Source organism: Chanos chanos, chromosome 6 (assembly GCF_902362185.1).
Source record: "Chanos chanos chromosome 6, fChaCha1.1, whole genome shotgun sequence".
Classification (NCBI taxonomy): Eukaryota; Metazoa; Chordata; class Actinopteri; order Gonorynchiformes; family Chanidae; genus Chanos; species Chanos chanos.
The window spans coordinates 47,379,613-47,404,158 of NC_044500.1; the positions used below are offsets into that span (position 1 = coordinate 47,379,613).

The 24,546-nt window shown below is 42.5% G+C and overlaps 2 protein-coding genes across 2 annotated transcripts; one reads left to right on the forward strand and one right to left on the reverse strand.

The window, feature by feature from the left end:
* Window positions 1-1,664: 1,664 nt before the first annotated feature.
* On the forward strand, window positions 1,665-15,322 carry oxtra (oxytocin receptor a). Its single transcript, XM_030776717.1, has 2 exons — window positions 1,665-2,586; window positions 15,066-15,322. Exons 1-2 carry the CDS (start codon window positions 1,665-1,667, stop codon window positions 15,320-15,322), a joined length of 1,179 nt encoding a protein of 392 aa, XP_030632577.1.
* Window positions 15,323-19,714: 4,392 nt separating this feature from the next.
* cav3 (caveolin 3) lies at window positions 19,715-22,461 on the reverse strand. The gene is made up of 2 exons (XM_030778609.1): window positions 22,351-22,461; window positions 19,715-20,056 (listed from the first exon to the last, which is right to left on the reverse strand). The coding sequence occupies exons 1-2, from the start codon at window positions 22,459-22,461 to the stop codon at window positions 19,715-19,717; spliced, it is 453 nt and encodes a 150-aa protein (XP_030634469.1).
* Window positions 22,462-24,546: the final 2,085 nt, after the last annotated feature.

Here is a 24,546-nt window from a genome sequence, read left to right on the forward strand (position 1 = left end):
ACTGAGATCTTACTACTCTCCGTCGCCTATATTCTGCTTACCACCCAGCCGCGTTAACACTCATGAGAAGCATCACGAATACAAATATTTTAAATCGCATAACGTCCTCGAATTAAGAACGTCCATGGGTGATAATGTGCTTTCAGGATTTTGATGAAAAAAATAACATTTTGTTATTGTATTGTTTAAATTTCATGTCATGTAGCCTGTGTAATGTAGTGCATTTTCTGAGTTTGCTTTCTGTGATTTATAACGCTTGCATGTACTCTTTTTGAAAGTAATTTCCCATCGTCAAGAGACCGTCCGCGCGCCTCTGCAATCTGTATTTTGTATCACTTCCACGTCTGTTGAATACTCCGCTTTCCCGGCTCTCTCGGCTGGCTCTGAGCTATTTTGGGAGTTTGTTGACTTTCAGAATTTCTCCTGACCCTCGGATGCAGTGTGTCTGAGGAGACAGACTGACGCAAATAAGAGTTCGGTCACTCTGTTTGGGCGCTTGTACTACAGCGCGTGTCGGGGGCATACTAATGAGTGCTAGGGTGCTAGGAACGTGAGACCTGTTTTTTGCGTGAAACTGCGCCTGAGTCGGCGGTATTTTTTAATGCTTTATTATATGTGCAGTTATACGATTGATAGAGATCCAAGAGATGATGAAAACGATAAAAATGAATAATTTATATGGCGAAATGTACACTGAGAGGAAAAAAACCCCGAACAAACAAACAAACAAAACACCAGATGACATTACTAGATATAAAAAGTGTGATCAGAATAGACAAACTGCGATGTTTCTAGTTATGTTATGTGCCAGGCTGTACATGTATTACTGTGATAAGTGGTAAAACAGTTAAATTAGACTACTAATTTCTGTCAGGCCTATCGTAAATGGATTACGTTAGAATGTTTCTGATGCTTGAGGAATCGTGGGCTATGACTGTCCAACTATGATGTTTCATTTGCCGCACAAAATACATTTTTTAAACCACACACATCGCTTTGCTGTGACTATTAACTCCGAACTGCCTTGTAATGGCGCATAGGGACACCTAGTGTACGTAATGAGTATGTTTCTCGGCTTGAAACTTCTCTTGCAGAGGTGTATAAACGGTATAAAATCGTCGGATGGTCCAGTCGCTGCGCGCGCTGTGAACGGGAGAGGTTGGTGGCTATAGTTTCAGTACAAACAGGTAACTGGAAACTCTCTGCAGGTGTAGAGCGATATAAAGCGGGCGGACCTTGTATATAGTATTTGTATTCCTTTTTGATTCGTGAATAACTTTGTGAATGACATACATAAACAATTAATTCATGAGTTATGTACTTTTATGTGCTAATTCCGTTTAACCTTAAGCAATTCGTCGTATTTCTACATTAAGAGATCTTTATTTTATTTCGCATTCGTTTTTAGTTTTCTGTAAAAGTCGGCTCAGGACAGATAGATGACCGGAGACCACGCTATAAAGATGGAATTCACTCTGTCTGAGATCCGAGAGAAAATCGACTGAAGGTTCTGTCGTGACACCTGTTAAGTAAGTGATATGGCACAAACGAAGGCGCTGCCTTACGAAGAAGCCTCCCGCTGAGACTGAGAAAAGACTGTCATGCGGTTTCTCTTGTGCTCTTGTGCTGTGGAGAATTGAGGAGTGGAACTGGACCTGAGCAGCATGGAGGATGCTCTTAAAGATCAGGACTTTTGGTCTTTCAACGAGACGTGGAAGAACTACAGCTTCGGTAACGGGACTGATGGCGGAAACCAAACGGTGAATCCTCTGAAACGAAATGAAGAAGTGGCGAAAGTGGAGGTTACAGTCCTGGCTCTCGTGCTTTTCTTAGCCCTTGCAGGTAATCTGTGCGTCCTGGTTGCTATCCACACAGCCAAACACAGCCAATCTCGCATGTATTACTTCATGAAGCACCTTAGTATTGCGGACCTGGTAGTGGCCATCTTTCAAGTCCTGCCACAACTTATCTGGGACATCACCTTTCGCTTTTACGGGCCAGACTTCCTTTGTAGGTTGGTGAAATACTTACAGATCGTTGGGATGTTCGCCTCCACCTATATGCTGGTGTTGATGTCCATAGACAGATGCCTGGCTATCTGTCAACCGCTTCGCTCTTTACACAAAAGAACGGACCGTTTTTATGTGATCTTCTGCTGGGTGCTAAGTCTGCTGTTCAGCATACCGCAAGTGTATATCTTTTCTCTGAGGGAAGTTGGATCTGGGGTGTACGACTGCTGGGGCGACTTTGTAGAACCATGGGGAGCCAAAGCCTACATTACCTGGATAAGCTTAACTATCTATGTCATACCGGTGGCGATACTCAGCATTTGCTACGGACTCATAAGCTTTAAAATATGGCAAAACTTCAAACTGAAAACCAAAAGGGAACAGTGTATCTCCCTCACTCCCACTGCTACGAAAAGCAACGCGCTGGCCCGGGTGAGCAGCGTCAAACTCATCTCCAAAGCAAAGATCACCACGGTGAAAATGACGTTCGTGATCGTCCTTGCGTATATCGTTTGCTGGACACCGTTTTTCTTTGTCCAGATGTGGTCAGCGTGGGATCCCGAGGCGCCTCGAGAGGGTAAGCACTATCTCGAGTTTGAGGTGATATCATAAAGGCGCTCTTGCAGTCACAAAACGGCATTGAATAAGGATTAAGGACACTATAGATATATATATTTTGCTTTAAAAGTATGTGTGAGAAAAATTATAAACAATTAATTTTCTAAATCTTAGATCAGGTACTAGCTATTGCCCCCCTGCTATTGCAAATGCAGACTGAAGTCCGTGACGCATTCTTCGCGGTCTGCAGTGTCCAAGTGGTTTCGCTGGAGCCATCAGCCGTTACTTGTGTTAGTTATGCCTCAGCCTCATACTCCCTCGAGCAGAGTTCCAGAGAACCGAGAACCTATGAAAGTTTTAGTTCAAGCATCATTTTTTTAGTATAAGTTCAAATTTATAGAAACATTCAGAACTCATGATGAAATTCCCTGTCAGCTGCGTGCATCAGGTTAGCTGTCCTCAAAAGAAAATAATGTTTGGCTTTAAAAAAAAAGTGTGTAGACGATCAGTGTAAGCGATTTGAAAACGATAGTAAGCGTTAATATAATTTAATATAATCTACATTTTTCTCAGTGGTGGTGCAGGGTAAACAGGATGAACCATGACGCAATTATATTCAATTCTTAAGAACTTACACCCCCCCCCCCCTCTTCTTCTCCTCCTCCTCCTCCTCCTCACAAACACGGACAGAACTGGTGGGGTGGGGAATCTGATCCTGTGTGATCCGTAAATATCAAAAGTGAATTATAGGTATTTTACGAATGTTACTCTTTACATGATAATTTCTCGCTACAATTTGACTTTTAAAGCCGAATTTTTAAGGTCTAATCGAAAGTACACAGGCCTACCCATTATCTAAGCAGAAAGTGGTTTATATGTTGTCTAAATATTGGTGGGTTACTTTGTTTGTTTTCGGCTTTGCGCCATATATCTGTGCGTAGTCAGGTTTAAACAGTCATCAGGCTTTTGAATCTCTGATGGAATAGGTGCGCAGTGAATGGTATTGCCTCATTCACTCATGTCGGCTTACTCACTGCAGCAAATTGTGAATGGGCTTGAAGCACTGCACGGTGGTTTTCTAACCGAGACACGCGTCGCTGATTACTCAAACATTACGCCAGTCAGCCTAACGCCGCCGCGTTTTCTTGCATTTGTCTATGTGACCCACTGTAAGATGTTGGAGCGTCGCATTTTTCGAGAATGTACTTCTTGTAGATTGTATAGTTAACGTTGAAGCTGCTGTTAATTGTGGGGCTTAAACAAAGTCAAAGTGTACGATTTCTTTAGGGGATTCTCATCCTCCATTCTTTGTGCATTTAAAATAACGAGTTGGCCTATTTTCCACTTCGAACACGATTTCATTTGTCTCGAGATAAAGAAGAAGCACCCTGGTTTACGACAAGACATGGCTTTAATTTGGACTTTATTTTAATATATCAACTTCGTATTTCATAAAATGTGAATACACAGAATGCATTCTAAACCAGCATTCGCCAGACATCGCCTTGAATTAACAGTAACATAGTTCCTTTTCCCTCCACCACCGCCTAACCACAAGTGGGTTCTATGCAGTTGTGATACCGGTGGTCCGTGACAATAATCTGTTTTCAAATCACCCCTGATGGACGATCGGTCAGAGAGCGGCGGAATTCACTGAGGCCTTGGGGGAAACGTAAATGCATAGCTGAGCTGCGACTTAAATCACCACAGGCTGACGCACAGAAAAAATTACGAACGCTTCCCCCAGTGAGCCCAGCTGCCCCAGCAACCCACACACAACTCCTCTGTTAGAGAAAGACAAGGCAATTAGGTTGTTTCCCTAACAGCAGATATTTGGAGAAGCACGTAAAGAGGACGCAATGAATCAAACAATAAACAGCGTTCAAAACTATGCCCAGCACAAACATACAAACACACGCACGCACGCACGCACACGCAAACAACCAATCATACATGCTGTAAACAATATCAATATATATATCAGAGAACTAAGCCTGAAGCCTTTTGTGACTTTCACAGGGAGCCCGTTTATCCCCACTGTGGTTCAAAGTTTATTTGAAGTGTCCCTATCGTTAGCGACCAGAGACATTTGTAATGCTGCGCGCGTGTGTGTGTGCGTGCGTGCGTGTGTATGTGTCTGTGTGCGCATATCGAGGCGCGGGGGTGGGGGGGGCTCAAAGAGGAATTTTCAAGGCACTGATTTATTTTTGAAAGGCCATGTTTCTTTTGCTTTAAATAAGCACATGAAAAATAAAGAGAAAATTCGGCAAAGCCACAGTGTTTGAAAGAGAACACAGGTTTATAGCCACAGATGGAAGTTTCGTGATTAACACTGAAATGTTTAAGTCGTCATACTACTTTTATAAAATACTTTTTATTCATGTAATGGTTGCTGATTACTCTTAGTGTCCTCGGTAGCTAATAACATATGAAGTGAACACATGACTTTTTATAGAATTGTACTCACACACGTATATAATACTTGACGCCTTTAAAGGTGTCTTTTCTTAATCTAACTGCAAAAGGACAACACAAATGTGTTTCAAATGAGGACTTTTTTTTTTTTAATAAACTTAAACAGTCAGTTTATTTAAAAAAAAAACAAAAACAAAAAAACTGTAGACCATTTGTGTTCTGAGCTATTTGTTCCCGCAGAAAAACCTCAGCAAATTTTGTCTTCCTGTGGGTGTGGTTCTGTGGTTCTGTTCAGTCACATCTCTTACAGAACCATCATGCACGACTAACTGTTCCAGTGTTCATAGATCTGATTATACTTGTCAAGTCTCTCACCTGCTTTCAGTTAGCATCTGTCCAGACATTGCACTGCTCATGCTGCCTCCATCTCTTTTCTCCTGTGCATTATCACTGTTTTTGGGTTAACGTGTAATGTGTTACAATGGTATATCAGAAAGAGGGCCACTTGCAATATCCAAACTGATCTTATTAAACCTGCGTCAGATTTCAATGTTTGGCCATTCAAATTACACATCAAATGGTGATAAGGTGTCGGACAGCAGGGGGCGGCAACAGCGCAAAATGAAAATACACACAACCTCTCAGTAAAAACACCAACACAGTATTCTCTCAGAAAATGAGAGAAAATGACCTCTGGGTACGTTTCAAGGTCAGACAATGGGATCCATCTGACCTTGGACTTGACCTTGAACCCAAAGTTGTGAAGCCTGAAGTCTTGAAGCCCATGAACTGTTCAGCACTTCTGAGTCACCCATATTCTATGTTAAGACCACACCCACTGCACACAATGATTCGTGCACTGGACTCACTGTACAGTCCTCAGCTAGGCTAGTTAACTGCAGTTTGGAACAGAGCACGCCAGGAATCGCAAACTACTGATTCAGTGCTGAAATGGTGTCTTCACATAACAGTACATTGACATTAGCTTTTAGGAGACAATGATTGACTCAGGGGACTAGATTAAGCACAGACTACGAATCTTAGGACAAAAGCAGGATAAACACAACATGAGAGTTGAATTGTTCTCATTGTACATTTTCTATGTGTCTGTTTTCTGTCGCGTTCATCTCAGTGTTTCCCTTAACGCGACTTTTTGAAAAGACAAATTTGACGTGATCCGGGTCGTCTTGTGTCCAGATTACTCTTCAACATACGACTTCCCTTCTCCCCTGTGTCAAAAAAATGTAATTGATACACTCCTAATTACAGACGTTTGTGCTCTAATATCGACCCTCATGACACACGTTAGAATCGATGAAATTGTCTGGTGCATGGCCTCTGGGAAATGTGGTTCATTATTCATTTATACCTTCAAATCAGCTGGTGATAATGTAGTTTTACACTAAATTTTACAGTTAGAAGAGTGAAACTGAGGTCTTTCATCAATGCAAAGTGACCCCAGGTTTATGGACGGTGATTGTATTTCAGTTTGCAACTTTGATTTCCTCCTTCTGTTCTCTTATAACATGGGGGAAAAAAAGACAGAATTTTTGTAGGTTCTGGGAAGTACATTGATTCAAATATTCACCAGCATTCATAATTCCTCTCAACAGTACAGTGTTCAGAAAAACCCCAACAAAAACAAACAAACAAAAAAACCCCACACCACTAATACACGTATAACCAGTGCATTTGATCCAGATTTGATCCATAGGTCCTGATTGATAATTGTACATATTGTTGTTAGGTAGAAATAGACTAGGGCCACCTCAACGTTGTCACAAAATGGTGAAGTTCACACATGTTATGTGTTACTCTACAGATCTGTAGAGTAACACATAACTAGATCTGTGGGGGGGGGGGGGGGGGTAAACTTTTTCTCCAGGGCTATGTAGCATGGGATATATAAATGTTTCGACCCCCCTCCCTCCCAGAAAAGTTGTTTTTACCTTTTTTTTGGGGGGGGGGGTGCAAGTCTTAATTAGGGGGGTCAGACTCCCCCCAGTCCCCGTCCCGTAATTTGAGCCATGACGACATATATCATTATAGTAGATCTACATAATGTCATTGTATTAAGTCTTTGTTTCATTTCATATTTTCCACAAATCTCAATAGTCCTTTTTCATCACTAAGATTAACAGGAAATTGTTTGTCAGTAGATTTGGTTCAGTTTTGGTAAGAGGACTCCCAGTTTCTTTAATGACAGAAATCTTAGTTTGCTCCAGGCTCTTTGTTTACACAAAAGCTCTCAGCAGATTTTTGTCTTTCATGTGGTTGTGGTTTCGTTTAGTCACAGCTCTTATAAAACCATCATGTGTAACAAAATGTTCCAGTGTTTACCGATTTGATTACTGTATTGGAATATGTCACCGGGTTTAGATAAACAGCCTTAAAATCTCAGTTCCTCTGACATCATCAGACTCTCTCAGTCACTGTACTTTTTTATGGCTCGTGTAATTGTTATAACCTACTTACTACCAAGCCGTTACACCCGTTACTGCCCAGTTTCTGGTAGTGACTAATAACCAGAATGCTGAGGGTTTAAACCTCAAGCACAGCACTTAACCCGATGTTTTATCATCGCTGTGAGACCTCTGACTGTTCCTTAACAATGACTGATCCTTAAAGATGACTGTTCCTTAACAATAGACTGATCCTTAAAGATGACTGTTCCTTAACAATGACTGATCCTTAAAGATGACTGCTCTTTAACAAGGACTGATCCTCAAACATGACTGTTCCTTGATGACTGATCCTTAAAGATGACTGTTCCTTAACAATGACTGATCCTTAAAGATGACTGCTCTTTAACAAGGACTGATCCTCAAACATGACTGTTCCTTAACGAGGACTGTTCATTGACATTGACTGATCCTTTAGCACAACTGCTCTTTAACAGTGACTGATTCTCAAACAGGACTGCTCCCTACAGCGCTGCTATGTGTGAATGAGAGTTCGTGTCTTCAGCTGTCTATAATCGACCACTGCCTGTTGTCGTCTAACGGCAGGGTGTTAGAGATGGTACGGTCCTGCAGTAAACTCTGAGCTCTGATAAACTATGCTATTGATAAAACTGGTGTCCAACACTGGCTTAAATACCAAAACTGGCATTAAATTCAGACAAGAAATAAACAACTCTGTCATTTTTTTTTTAATTAAGCTTTATTCAAGGCTGAGCATTTAGTGAATTATGCAACAAAGAATAGTTCCTTTCTCTCTGTTCTCTGCTGGTGACTGCTGTTCTGGCCCTTTGGCGCCGATCTTCAAGCGAAAACACTGGAATGGAGTCGCTCCGCCAAGAAATTTATAACATAAGCAAAAAAAACCTCAACAACTCTCTGTGATACAGGCATGTTCAAGAGTTAGTCCTTAAGATTTCAACACCATCATTAATGTCTTAAAATAACTTGCAGTCGTTCTTTTGATTTTTTGAACTAGAGCAAGACGCATGAAAAGCCAAACGGTATATTTTTTTCCCCCCTTTCTTGGCAGTCTTTAAATTTTAGTCGCAATCTTCAGATTGAAAATAAATGACTATATTTCAATGCATTTTGGCCATGTCACTTCAGACAAGGCTTCTGGATTTACTTCCATGGCTCAAGTTCTAACCCTTAAAGGAGAAGGCTTTGTTTTTTTTCCCTCATCTAACAGAGTCTAAACACAGGAAAAGGCACCGAAACAGAATATCCGGTTTAGTCGATTGACAAGAGGTTACAGAGACTCTTTGATCGGTATAAATTAAAGCTGACAACGCGTCGTAAGTCGATATGGTTCTCTTTTTCGCAAATCTGCCACGAGGGGGTTTGCTGTCAGACACGCTGAAGTGGCTGAACCCCCCCCCCCCCCCAAATTTGACAAGCTTGACCTCGTCTTTTGATTTCGCTCTTTGGTTCTTACGCTTTCTCCGGAAAAATCACGAATTTCTCACGCGTTTCCAAGACATTGCATAAACTAAGGGGATCTTTTTCTCTCCCTCTCTCAGTTCTTAAAGATGGATTCAATAGCAGATGGAACAGAGCGTCTATGCTGTGAGAGTATTGCTTTTATCGTAAAGGAAGAGTAGACGCAGCACAAAGAGAAAGGGGCAAAGAAGAGCCATGTATCTGACATATACAACAGCCATGTATCTGACATATACAAGAGCCATGTGTCTGACATAAACAAGAGCCATGTATCTGACATATACAACAGCCATGTATCTGACATATACAAGAGCCATGTGTCTGACATAAACAACAGCCATGTATCTGACATAAACAAGAGCCATGTATCTGACATATACAAGAGCCATGTATCTGACATAAACAACAGCCATGTATCTGACATATACAAGAGCCACGTATCTGACATATACAAGAGCCATGTATCTGACATAAACAAGAGCCATGTATCTGACATAAACAAGAGCCATGTATCTGACATAAACAACAGCCATGTATCTGACATAAACAAGAGCCATGTATCTGACATAAACAACAGCCATGTATCTGACTTATACAAGAGCCATGTATCTGACATATACAAGAGCCATGTATCTGACATATACAAGAGCCATGTATCTGACATATACAAGAGCCATGTATCTGACATAAACAAGAGCCATGTGTCTGACATAAACAAGAGCCATGTGTCTGACATAAACAAGAGCCATGTATCTGACATAAACAAGAGCCATGTATCTGACTTAAACAAGAGCCATGTATCTGACTTAAACAAGAGCCATGTATCTGACTTATACAAGAGCCATGTATCTGACTTAAACAAGAGCCATGTATCTGACATAAACAAGAGCCATGTATCTGACATATACAAGAGCCATGTATCTGACTTAAACAAGAGCCATGTATCTGACATATACAACAGCCATGTGTCTGACATAAACAAGAGCCATGTGTCTGACATAAACAACAGCCATGTATCTGACATAAACAAGAGCCATGTATCTGACATATACAAGAGCCATGTATCTGACATATACAAGAGCCATGTATCTGACATATACAACAGCCATGTATCTGACATATACAACAGCCATGTATCTGACATATACAAGAGCCATGTATCTGACTTAAACAAGAGCCATGTATCTGACATATACAACAGCCATGTGTCTGACATAAACAAGAGCCATGTGTCTGACATAAACAACAGCCATGTATCTGACATAAACAAGAGCCATGTATCTGACATATACAAGAGCCATGTATCTGACATATACAAGAGCCATGTATCTGACATATACAACAGCCATGTATCTGACATATACAACAGCCATGTATCTGACATATACAACAGCCATGTATCTGACATATACAAGAGCCATGTATCTGATATAAACAAGAGCCATGTATCTGACATATACAAGAGCCATGTATGTGACATAAACAAGAGCCATGTATGTGACATAAACAAGAGCCATGTATGTGACATAAACAAGAGCCATGTATCTGACATATACAACAGCCATGTATCTGACATATACAAGAGCCATGTATCTGACATATACAACAGCCATGTATCTGACATAAACAAGAGCCATGTATCTGACATATACAACAGCCATGTATCTGACATAAACAAGAGCCATGTATCTGTATCTGACTTGATTCTCTACGTGAGCAGTCAGCCTCCTCGTAGTCACTGCAGCCTGTTCTCTCTGCTCAGCACTGTGAAAGTTACATCTGACTTTACAGACAGTCTCTTTCCCTTTAGTCAGGCCCACGCAAACACACACACACACGCGCACGCATGCACGCACACACGCACACACACACGCACGCACACACACGCACGCATGCACACACACGCACGCACACATGCACATGTATGCACACATACACACACTCGCATGCACACACGCACACGCACGCACAGACACACACACGCACGCACACGCACACGCACATACGTACACACACACACAGAGCCTTTGGACGTTCATGTGTGGGTATAGTTTCCTTCTCTTTAGCTACACCCTGTCATGCCCCTGCATTCTCTCCCCTCGCACAGTGATTCCAGTACAGCATCATCATACAGCCTCGTAACCAAGTAATGAGTCCAGCCATCAAAGAACACTCTACAGAACCAGACTGCCAAAGATGGACCATCTGGACCCGTCCCAGGACTGCATCAGTGCTGCTCACTGTTTCCCAATCTTCTCCTTCCTCTTCTTCTTTTCTCTCTCTCACTCTATCTATCGCTCTCTTTCTCTCGTTCTGTCATTCTCACTCTATGTCCCTCACTCTCTCCCTTTCTCTCAATCTCTCTCGCTCTCTCTCTCTCTCTCTCCCTCTCTCACTCACTCTCTCTCTCTTTCTCTCTCCCTCTCTCACTCTTACTCTCACTCACTCTCTGTCTCTCTCTCTCTCTCTCTCTCTCTCTCTCTCTCTGTTTCTGCCTTGGTTCCTTGCCAGCTTCTTTTCTTTCCTCTTCTTTCTCTGTCTCCTTCTCTCTTTCTCTTCTTCAGTCCCTTCCTCCGTCTCGCTGTCTGTGCCCCTTTTTCTCTCTCTCTCTCTCATTCACTGGCCCTTGTCCAGTTTCCTCTGACTGCTAATTCTGATTGAACACACTGGATTGTTCTGTTTTTCCCAAAGGAAAGTCTACAAACAGTTCACAGATAAATGTATGTGTAGCCCAGTGGTACAGGTCTGGTCCATTTGAAAAACAAATAAATAATGCCGTAACGGAACACATTACCAAAAAAAACAATCGTCCAGCGGAGTGCGTTTTCCTTCTCTATTTTCGGCTGCCCCCCTCCCTGTTTGTTTGCTTTGGACAGCATTTCCTATTAACGCTGATTTAATAAATGGGTTGCTGGCAAACGGAACATGAATCAATCTTAAAAGCCTTATCTACGATGTAAAGTCAAAATGTTGATGCATCATCGTTTATGACTTTGTACCTTGGAAGCATTACAAGATTTCGTGTCCACCTCAATTAATTGCCACTTAGGCCTGTGTGACCATGCGACCAGAGTCATTTGTCAGTTTAGCACTTGACAGCAAATTGGCAAATTGCTTAAAAAGGAGAAGGAACTTTCCAGATTTTCCCAGTAGTGTGTGTGTGTGTGTGTGTGTGTGTCTGCTCTCTGTGAAAGACATGTTGAGCTAGCACAGCAAAGGTCATATCTCTCACAAATCCTTTGTTTTAAAGGGCTTAAGTATCTTAATCACCCCGCAGCTTCTGAGGAGGAGAGAGTGAGGTTTGAATGATGACGTAATGAACGACTGTAACATGGCAGTCATGTCCAGACTGGGACCCCAGAATGAGGCTGGCATGGCCTCTTATTGTTATAGTTATACCCTCCAGCACAATAGCATGTCTGGTGTTTGGCTTATATACAAGACTTGTATTAAATGTGTAATAACATTTAAGAAGGATGCATAACCGAAGGGTTGCTGGTTTGATTCCCAGGGCCAACATCCAAGGCTGTGTGCCCTTGGGCAAGGCACTTAACCCTGATGCCCCCCCCACCCCCCCCCCCCCCCCCCCCCCCCCCCCCCCCCCCCCCCCCGGGCGCAAGGGATGCTGCCCACTGCTCCTGCGTCTGGTGTGTGTGTTCACTACTGGTGTGTTGGATGGGTTAAATGCAGAGGACAAATTCACTGCTCACTGTTCACAGTGTGTGTGTGTGTGTGTGCGATCACAGAGATTTACAATTTATGATTACCTGTTTATTATTATGTAATTAAGTGTTTACAATGGTGGCTGATATCAACACACGCGCGAAGCTGACCTGAATAAAATTACAAACTTGTTACACAGAATTGTGACTGCCTTTTTTAACTTTATGACAAACAGATCACAGAGAACACAAATAATGCAAATACACCCCCCCCCCCCCCCATTTGGACTGCTCAGTGACCCGTGATGTTGTAAATCTCTCGCTCAGAGGCCTGTTGCCTGAGGCAATGTCAGTGAGGCTGGTGAAAGCAGCTGCGTGTTTCTCCACACTTTGAATCGAGTAATGTTTTTAAACTCGGCGTAACATGCTTGTTGAGCCCGTGACTGGGCCGATCTCCCCCTCCTTTTGTACAGGAAAGGGCTAGTCAACGAGTGTGGCACAGTTAAGAGTGGAAATCAACTCTGTGCTGTTAGTCTTAGGCAGTGTGTCGCTCTAGGGGGCTGCTAACCATTACATACATACATATACTTTTTTAGTGGTCGTCCGTTCACATTTGGCTCAATGCTTCCTTCAGTTCTGAACAGAAAGAAAGGAAGGAAAACAGTGGCACTGGAGGACAGTTAGAATTTGGGGATTATGGTCTATTTCCAGGACTCAATTTATAGTAACGATATCAGCTAATATCAATTCCTAAGCAGTCTGGAAAAACAAGAGCCACTAGGCCCCTGGTACAGGCTGTTCTGCCCGGTGATGGGGAGCTTTTCCTTGGCTCTTTGGCTTTGGGTTGGCACTTCCCTTTGCTAATCACACAGAAACTAACGTTCCCATCAAGATGCCTTTGGTGGTAATAAATCAAAGTGCTGACTCGTTGTTATGACGACAGGCAATCGTGGCCTTGTAATCGGAATCTTTTCCTCTGATTGTGCCCGTTGATTCAGACAGGAATGGTGTTAGCGTTAGCTCTGAGGGAGGTGCCTCTTGTAAGTCACAGGGAGGTCAAACGGAGGATACGGATCAGTGACATTAATCCCAAAATTCATTTGCGGGACGACACTTGCACCAGCTGAGCTGTCGGGTTGTTAATGTCACAGCACTGATCTCCGTGAGATGTTCTGTGTGCTGCAACACGCTCCTACAAGCTTAGCATGATTGTTTCGCTTTTTTTTTTTTAAACTCCTCTTGTGTGCTCATGAGATCATTGAGAAATTGTGCCTTTCTGTTTCTTTGTGGATATTTCTGAATGCTAAGCGTCTGTGTCTGGTTGCGACCTATGAATCGAAATGGAAGAAGCCCTGTTAAGTCAACCACATACACATGTCAGTGACTTCAGTACATTGCAACCTTGTCCTCCCGGGGCGGCATCTGTTTCACACGTGTCTTGGTGCAGGAAAACAGTGGCGTACACATAGCCCAGCTGTTTGGTTGACCACCAAGGCTGTGGTCGGTCGGATTTGTGCTGCGTTCAGGGCGCAGTCATGGATCTTGACTTGAATGACTGACACAAGAATGCAATTTCACCAAGGATATCTTGCCTTTGAATCGTCCAATTGTTTACAGTGCATTTGCGGGAAGCCTATTGAAATTAGTTTGCAACATTGCGATACCTTGAATGAATCCTGTCAGCACATTCTGAAGGTTGGCAGAGCTGAGTGAAGTGGCCCGGAGGGACAGTGTTGGGAAAACACAGCAGAACATCAACAAACAAAGAACATCGATATATCGCTGGCATAAAAAACACAAATTCTGAATCTGTGTCAACCAAAATGTTTATTGGATGTACCAAAATTTATGTTTTAAAGCATTCAGAGAGTTTGTAAATGCCAGGAAAAACAAAGGCGAGAAATTAGAGAACAGAGATGCTGGCCATGTTTTTTTTTTAATTGGAGCCAGTGTGCTTGAAAAGGCATTTCCTCATCAAACTGATGAGGTCATATCAGCCAGAGTGGTTCCGTGCCAAACAACACGTACTCACTTTGACTAACAGACAGCGCAATGGCCAAGCATGGCTGTGATACGACTCACGTCCTGAACACAGATTTCAGCCAGATTTCAGAATTTCAACTCCGTGTCACCTTGCAGTACAGGGTTGAAACAGTCTAAAAGAAGGCCATGAAGTTAAAATAGGCCACTTCAGAATGTCAGTGACGACTGAACAGGAGAATGTAAACAGTAAGTAGATTAAAAATATGAAATGCAAGACTTGATGTCCTTATTAAATTATGTGTATTGTTCATTTATGAAACAACATTAATGAAGTTTCTATTCTTGCTCTTCTTCTTCTTCTTCTTCATTTTCTTCTTCTTCTTCATTTTCTTCTTCTTCCTCTTCTTTTTCATCTTCTTCTTCTTCTTCCTCCTCTTCTTCTTTTTCTTCTTCTTCATTTTCTTCTTCTTCCTCTTCTTCTTCTTCTTTCTCTTCCTCTTCTTCATCTTCTTCCTCCTCTTCCTCTCCCTCTACAGCTATGCCCTTCATCATCTCCATGTTGCTGGCGAGTCTGAACAGCTGCTGTAATCCCTGGATCTACATGTTTTTCGCCGGCCACCTCTTTCACGACCTGAAACAAAGCCTTTTCTGCTGCTCAGCTCTCTACCTGAAGTCCTCGCAGTGTCATTTCCCCGAGCGAGATCAGGACTCCAGCCGCAAGAGCAACTCCTCCACCTATGTCATTAAGAGCACCAGCAGCCAAAGGAGCATCACCCAAACCTCCACCACGTAGGGAACCCGAACATCCAACCAGAGAGTCCAGTGCCAAACAGTCCTGTTCATGTGCCAAAGCTCTACTACATTGGGAACTGAGCATTTGTCCACTGAGAGAGAGCCCATGCAATTGGAGGACAAATATCCAATAAGCAAGGACTCAAACATCCACCCAGACAAAAGTGCAAACCATGTGGGTCCAGACACCTACCATGTAAAGTCCAATGCACTGGGTCTAGACCTTCATCACATGGAAAACCCATCAAGTGTGACCAGCCTCCATCCAAAGACCCGGTGTTCACATCATAGCTCATTGAGATTCTGGCCCCAGTGCTCACAAGTCCACCAGCCTCTCACACACCCCTGTAAAGGCATAACACAACTGCACTGCTTTAAAAAAAAAAAAAAAAAAAAAAAAATTTATCGAGGTCGTGAGCTTGATGGTTGTATGCCACGTAAAGGATTAAGCAGTTTAACCGACGTGTTGTGGAAAATGCCAACAACGATTTTTACATTTTTAATTTTTTTTTTTTGTTTGTTCTTTAGTGCTCCTTGAAGTAAATGAGCCGTTGCCTCTCCGTGTCCCTGCTTTGCCAGATTTATTTACATGCAGTGTGGACACAAGGGAGAACACTTGACTTGCAAATCAGTCACAAGGACACAAAGTTGCTAATGATTTGAGTGCTGGGATTTTGACTTGACTCTCGATGGGTGAGCTGATCCACAAAACTGCTGGGATTACAGTACAGTGACCCTGAGCTGGAAAAAAAAAAAAAATCAAAACGCAGATAGGACAGAAAAGAATAAAAGTAAACAAAGAAAACAAAACAACAACAAAAACGATATATATGGGAACAGAATACAACACATTAAAACAAAGAGTGAAAAAAATCCAATTATGTATATATATATATATATATTATATACATATATAATTTTTTTTATTTTTACTTTTTGTTGTTATGGAAACCAAAATTGGAAACACCAGCATCATTTAGTGATGTAGAAGAGACAGAAATGGTCAATCCAGAGGTGTTTAAACCCCATCCACAGTGGGGGCACTTAGCAGAGCAGGAAATGCAGTGTCTGTTTTTTTTTTTATTTTATTTTTAGGTTTGAGTTTTGCTTTCCATCATTGACTGTTTGATTTCTTTTGGCAGCTGAGGGCCACCGTATGAATGACAGAGTCAGTTATATTGGTATGTGGTAGAGGTGAGAGAAAAAAAAAATGTGTTGATTTTTCTTCTGTCTCCATATGGACGTACTTTCATGCGTTATAGTTTTGCACAGACTAATTTCTGAATTTTACTCGCATTCTGTGTTATCTGATGTGTTCTTCTGATGTCTTTGGGCTCTAACATTACACTTAAACTTGCATTAAACATTTGCACATTTCTTTTAAATACAACTGCTTTTCAAAAAGGAAAGAATGTTAAGGTTTACTTATATACTATTGTTGTTGTTTTTTTCCTGTGAAGCAAAGTCACTGACTTCACATTCTTCACTCCTATGAATGAACTCGCATCACAGATAAACTCACATCTTTATACTCAATCGAGAGACTTTTTCGAGTTTGTCCACACGGATATCGGTCTGTGTCTTTTCCTTCTGTAACATTGTGGCTTTGTTTAGTATATGCAAATTTTGATGTTTGATTCACCTTTAAAAGAAAAACTGCATCTTAATGAGTCAAATCTTCACAGGAAGAAGTGTTTACACAAAAGGAAACCATTGTTCCATAAACTGTTTTACACTGTTCCATATCTGTTGCAAAAAATGTATTTTCCACGTTAATTATCAAGAATTGATTGGGTTTATCAGATGCCTTGATCTTTGAAATAAACGGCCGAAAGGCAGTATTGTAAACGGCAAATGAATGTTTTACGATGCTGAACCCACACTTCACTAAGATGTACTAAGTTTTCTGATTGTTAATGAGGCTACTGAATTTTCCTTTGAAAAATAACAATGCGGATTTACATTTAGTGTAATATAGTTCTGTGCGTGTAGATCTAGATCTTATTTATTGACAATAAACTGAATGTGATATATGAAATATAACTGTGTACATCTTGTGGATATCTTCTTTCATACCGTCATGTCTATTGTACCGTAGACTGGATTTTTTTTTTCTTTCTTTTTTTTTTTTTTGTAATCCGTAAGTGAGAGAATTAAACAAGTACAGCTTCCTTTTATGCTGCAGTCAAGTGCTAAGCCCCTCACTTTAGCTGGAGTGGTCCACCCGTTAAAATCAATGCTTGTTCTTATCAGTTTATCTGAAATATTAAACATGGGTAATATGTTCGTGTGGCCAGTGAGCTTCAGTGACACATTCTGTTGACATTCTATTGGCCATCAATGAAAGGTTCTATTTATGACATCACCATCTTCTTCTTCTTCTTCTTCACTGCCGGTCTCCAGGTCATAACCCTCTCTCTCTCTCACAGGGAAGAAGAGATGGATTCGTAAGATGTAGATATGGCAATAGTCCAAACACAGCAAGACTCGTTTCTCTAAACCTTCTGTGAGAGAGAGAGAGATGTTATAGCTTTTTATCAGTTGACAGAGAGAACTGAAGCCGTCTTTTTGACCCCAGCCTCCTTTCTCACCGTTCAAAACACAATTCCATTCGGATGATGTGAGAAATGATACGTTGAACCCTGGAGCAGTATTTCACAAACAAACTCAAAAGCTGTCAGTGTGACACATGACAGAAAAGTCACACAAATTAGACATGCTGGTGTGTCAAGCCACAACAAATCATTCACGGTTTATCCTTTCCCTCAGAAACACTGCTTCCCCTACACATCTCCACCTTAAAAAAACATACACACACACACACACACACACACACACACACACACACACACACATACACACACACACACACACACACACACACACACACACACACACACACACACATACACACACACACACACACACACACACACACACACACACACACACACATACACACACACATACACACACACACATACACACACACACACACACACATACACACATACACACACACACACACACACACACACACACACACACACACACACACATCAGCACGTTCTCAGATGGAAAGTATGGTTTAATGGCCACAGAGTATCTCAGATGAATCCCTATTCTGGGGGACTTAGTTTACTTTTAACAGTGGTTGGTCGGTGTGTCTGTCTGTCTGTCAGCCAGCCGAAAAGTCTGTTTGAACTCGGCCTCCAAACCCTTTAGGGAAGGCTTTTATTTATTTATATTTTTTTCCCCTTACAGTCTGACACAGTTCATGATTGGTTCCATGTTCCACAGGTATTTGTCTTCTTCCTGCCCCTGAAAAAAAACTGAACGTTGCATTCAATACTTTTTACCATTTATAGAAATGTAATCTGTTGCCGACAAAACGTGGAGTTAAAAACAGACCAAGCCGTTATGATTTAACACATTTTAAATATATTTAATTAGTACTTGTACACAGAATACACCAGACAATGTGGCAGCGATAAGAAAAAACAGAAAAAAAACAACAACAACGACACTTTCAAACAAACCAAGTTCCATTAACTCTAGAATATAACAAATATTTTGTCATAATTTGTTTGTGACCATAAGTAATGACTCGTCAGTGTACGGTAACAACCTGTGCATTTCATCACAATCATTTGTCATAAAGCGTGCTACACACCTATCTCACGGTTGGATATTGTGCCTTCGCAAATTTTTATTTAGGCTCTGTCACAGGCAACGTTGATTTTTCCCGTTCCGTGTGAGACGACTTTGAGCCGTCAACGAGACATCACTGAGAAAACGTCACTCTGAGCAAAGTTAGCATCTGATGTCTCGCCTACAGGCTGGGCCCTGTAGAACTGTCGGACTATGCCCGAAACGAGTGAGAACTTAGAACCTTAGAACCTTAGAACCTCATAGAACAGGTAAGGATCTCTGGCAAAGGAACTACTTTCAAACGGCGAAGATACAAGAGATACGAACAAATCTTTTCGTCTTTCTCTCAAAGTCTTATTAAGTCAATTTATTATTATTATTATTATTATTATTATTATTATTATTATTATTATTATTATTATTAATATTATTATTACCTTTTTTTTTTAACCAGGATGTCTCATTGAGGTCAAGAGAAAACCTCTTTTCCAAAAGCAGATCAGGGGTGAAGATTAGTATTTTTTGTTTTTTGTTTTTGTTTTTGCTTGAAAAACGGGAAGATTTAAGAGTGGTTTTTTATTTTTTTTTCGGGGGCGGGGGGTGGGGAGAGGGGGGGGGGTTGGGGTGGTGCAGTGAATAAACTGCCAATGGCGAATGGAACCAAGCTTGGCGGGAACAAAACCCACATTGGCCCCCCCCCCCCCCCCCTTGAGGCTTGTAAACACCGCCGTCTGTCCCACGTTTACACCTCCTTCCGCAGCGCCACCCTCACGCTGCTGAAGATCTTGCCCAGCGCTTCAAACAGAGGGTCACAGAAGGTGTGGATGCACAGGGAATACATGCGACTCAGGCACTGCGTCTCGATCAGGCAGCTCTTGATGCAGGGCATGACGGCCCAGATGTGGCAGAAAGAGATGCAGGCGAACAGGAAACCCCACAGCAGAGCCACGGGGACGCCGAAAACGGCCGAGAGGACGCGGTAGCACCAGTACTTGGACACGGTGAACGTCGTGTAGCTGGCCTTCCAAACGCCGTCCAAACTGTGCGTCCCGTCGGGCTCGGCGATCACGTCCTCAAAGTCCACCTGCCAACACAAAGGCCGTTTGGGAAACGATTTTTCTCACAACGTGACCTTTCCAAACCAAAGGTCAGGCCGACATTACCTAGAAATGCGTTCATAGCCCATAATATGTCGGATCATGTTTTTATCTCACAAAAAAACAAAACAGCACGTAAGATCGATAACTGAGTCAATAATTTGGTTACAGGCAAAGCAGCAGTCTGGGAAGTGTGTGCTTTATGTTGTGTGAATGTTAGGAATCAGGGGATAGTAAAACCTTTTCACAAAACATGGATTTCACTGCCAATAAATGGCAGTTGCGGTGCCAAACGTCTCAGTAGATGGCAGTGTGGCATTGTGGGTACTCTGGCCTGCGGCTGCTGATGACATGCTATTGCGGCATGCTATTAAACTATTTTAGTCACTTTAGCATTTGCCTCTAAAATCCAACTGCATATCTGGACAACAGGGATGCCGCTCTGCACTACGACTGAACTTTGTATGTTTTCTTCGTACATTAACTTCTCAAAAAACAATTATTTTATAACTTGGCAGTCAATAGCAACGTAAAGAGGAGAACTCTCTAAAGACCCCCTCTCTTATCATGAAGTGTATGAGGTCTGTGACCCACTAATAGCAGTGACTGACACCCCTCTAATTTCACTTGGCCCAAGACACCCCCATCCACACTGATAGCATTGACCCGTCATCTGCAAATGCAACCTGATGTCTCTACACAACTCATTCACCAGTTTGAAGTCAACTTTAAGTCAGTATTTTGGTATGTCCCACAGTAGACAAGTGTGAGATGGGACTGACACTCGTAAGTGTTGATTTAACACTATTGAATTGTTGAATGTTCTGTGTAACAACTCTCTCTCTGTCCTATGCCCACATCATTATAACCATAAACATTTTTATCATACAATAATGACATGTAACGTGTCATATAGCTATAATTATATCACTGCGATAATTATTCCTGTAATTAGTGAGAAACATACTGTAATACTCACATGAGTATTCCAGTGGAGTGTTTTACTCATATGTGAGTTGTGAGTATTCCAGTGGAGTGTTTTACTCATGTGTGAGTTGTGAGTATTCCAGTGGAGTGTTTTACTCATGTGCGAGTTGTGAGTGTTTGAGTGGAGTGCTTTACTCATATGCCAGTTGTGAGTATTTGAGTGGAGTGTTTTACTCATGTGTGAGTTGAGGGTATTTGAGTGGAGTGCTTTACTCATATGCCAGTTGTGAGTGTCTGAGTGGAGTGTTTTACTCATGTGTGAGTTGAGGGTATTCGAGTGGAGTGTTTTGCTCATATGCGAGTTGTGAGTGTTTGAGTGGAGTGTTTTACTCAAGTGTGAGTTGTGAGTGTTTGAGTGGAGTGTTTTACTCATGTGTGAGTTGAGGGTATTCGAGTGGAGTGTTTTGCTCATATGCAAGTTGTGAGTGTTTGAGTGGAGTGTTTTACTCATGTGTGAGTTGAGGGTATTTGAGTGGAGTGCTTTACTCATATGCCAGTTGTGAGTGTCTGAGTGGAGTGTTTTACTCATGTGTGAGTTGAGGGTATTCGAGTGGAGTGTTTTACTCATATGTGAGTTGTGAGTGTTTGAGTGGAGTGTTTTACTCATGTGTGAGTTGTGAGTGTTCCTGTAGCCTGGGCTGGGGTGTGGGTTCTATACTTACAGTATGAGTCATCTGGGTTGGAGCGAACCAATTTTAACATAACGCATTGCTGTTTGCCGAAACATTATTTTTGATAGGCTCCCATAGATACAGCTGTTGTTGTGTTTGTCACTCTGAGACAACAAAGAGCAGAAACAGAAACCCCTGCAGATAACTTCCAAAAAAGTAACAGTCTGATTGAAGACGACACACCCTTTTACCCCTTTCCAAAAATACAGGCACAGCACTCAGCTCGGACAGAGAGCTGGGGTCCGGGAGCTATTTTTGGGTCATGCCATGCCACTCAGAGAGCCAACAGCACTGTGCAGGATGCATGCAAACGCTCCCAGAGACCTACATTTGGGCTTTTTTTTTTATCACCGAAACCGAGTTAAACACACAGAGCTTCCAGATCAGAATGCCAGGGCGTGACCCCAAAGCACACATCGTGAGTTGGAGACCACTGGGTTTCATTTCTACTGATACAGAAAAACCGTTTGAAATTTGAGCTACAGTAATTCCCATGCCTGCTGAGAGTTTTGGATTGATTCGCTTTCTTGGGCTAATCCATAATCTTGAACTTGTGAAAGGTCTAAGCTCAACCTTGGTGCATGCACACAGACACACACACACACACACACACACACACATACCTTGACAACATCCTCATTGATCTGTTTTGGATCCCTGTTGATCAGGTCAATTTCTTTCGTGTGACTGTCCTTCACAATCTTCTCCTCATTGATGTTGTACTGGTCCGCCATGGTGGTGTGAGGGCCTTGGCCCTGTACTGGTTAAACTGGTAGCGCTGAGTCCGAAGAGTGGAAGAGAGGAGAAGGAGAGCGAACTAACTGAATGCAGAATGTATCCGTGTGAGTGTGTGTGCGACAGCGTGTCGGTGTGTTTCTATGTATGTGTGTGTGTGTGTGTATCCCACTATGCTCCTCTGAAGCTCCAGTCGTTGGTGTGACGACAAGTGTGGAATGTGAGCAGACAGCTGCAACCGCCGTCTAAAGTGGGCTTCTTCCCCCGATTACCCCTCCCTCTGCCACCCCTACTGTGGCCTGCACACACAGACACACACACACACACACACACACACACACAGACACACACACACACACACACACACACACACACACACACACACACACACACACACAGACACACACACACACACACACACACAGCCCTAGAACTCTCACACGGCATAGAGACATCTCTTAAAGTGGAGCCCGGGCCGTGTCACATTTTACACCCTCCTGTGGGGTCAGACAGGAAGGAATTGCACTGCCGCACGACTTTCCACTCAGAGACGACGAGGGTGGGCCCACCGATCTCTCCGAAAATTCCACTGTCAGAAAGGTTCACTCCCAAAGAGTTTCACTACCAGTGATCTCTCCGAGAAATCCACCGTCAGAAAGGTTCACTCCCAAAGAGTTTCACTACCACTGATCTCTCCGAGAACTCCACCGTCAGAAAGGTTCACTCCCAAAGAGTTTCACTACCACTGATCTCTCCGAGAACTCCACCGTCAGAAAGGTTCACTCCCAAAGAGTTTCACTACCACTGATCTCTCCGAGAACTCCACCGTCAGAAAGGTTCACTCCCAAAGAGTTTCACTACCAGTGATCTCTTCGAGAACTCCACCGTCAGAAAGGTTCACTTCCAAAGAGTTTCACTACCACTGATCTCTCCGAGAACTCCACCGTCAGAAAGGTTCACTCCCAAAGAGTTTCACTACCACTGATCTCTCCGAGAACTCCATCGTCAGAAAGGTTCACTTCCAAAGAGTTTCACTACCACTGATCTCTCCGAGAACTCCACCGTCAGAAAGGTTCACTCCCAAAGAGTTTCACTACCACTGATCTCTCCGAGAACTCCACCGTCAGAAAGGTTCACTCCCAAAGAGTTTCACTACCAGTGAGGCCAACTGCCAGAGAGTTGGACTAACAGATAGTTAGTCTATGAGAGAGTTGGACTAACAGATAGTCTTTCTACGAGAGAGTTGGACTAACAGATAGTTGGTCTATAACAGAGTTGAACTAACAGATAGTCTGTCTACGAGAGAGTTGGACTAAGAGATAGTTAGTCTATGAGAGAGTTGGACTAACAGATAGTCTGTCTATGAGAGAGTTGGACTAACAGATAGTTGGTCTATAACAGAGTTGGACTAACAGATAGTCTGTCTATGAGAGAGTTGGACTAACAGATAGTCTGTCTATGTGAGAGTTGGACTGACAGATAGTGAGTCTATCAGTGAACTGAACAAACAGTTGGTTTATCAGAGAGCTGGACTGTCTGGTGTTTGACCAACAGAAAAATTGACTTTTTACCACTTTTTCACAGTGAGAATGATCAAACATGAGTCTGTGTCTATGGTACGTTTGAATGTGTTTAAGTTATTGACATCCTTTAGTCTAGAGCTGCGTCGTTCATAAACCTCAGAGACTGCAGGTTAGTCCATTGTCTGTTTAACCAACAGCAACGATTACAAAACAACAACAACAACAACAACAACAACAACAAAAGCAACAACAACAAAGCTCCAGGCCAGACTTGGAATGGAAGGCCAGCTTTGGTCGGAGCTGCTGCAGAGGGAGGTCTAGAGAGAGGTTTTAGAACACTAGCTCCTGCTGGACCGTGGTGTCTGTTCTTTGGGTTCCTTTGCAAGGCCCTTCACCCCCACTGCTCCTGCGCCTGGTGTGTGTGTGTGTTCATTACCGGTGTGTAAGGATGGGTTAATTTACACACACACACACACACACACACACACACACACACACACACAGAAACACACTCACATGCATGCGCACGCACGCACACAGATACACACACACACACACACA

Excerpts from the sequence above, each read along its gene's own strand:
- cav3 (XM_030778609.1), bottom strand. The coding sequence starts at position 22,461 with ATGGCGGACCAGTACAACATCAATGAGGAGAAGATTGTGAAGGACAGT. Across the intron at positions 20,057-22,350 it reads TCAATGAGGATGTTGTCAAG|GTGGACTTTGAGGACGTGAT; the intron begins GTATGTGTGTGT and ends TTGTGTTGGCAG.
- oxtra (XM_030776717.1), top strand. The coding sequence starts at position 1,665 with ATGGAGGATGCTCTTAAAGATCAGGACTTTTGGTCTTTCAACGAGACG. Across the intron at positions 2,587-15,065 it reads TCCCGAGGCGCCTCGAGAGG|CTATGCCCTTCATCATCTCC; the intron begins GTAAGCACTATC and ends CTCCCTCTACAG.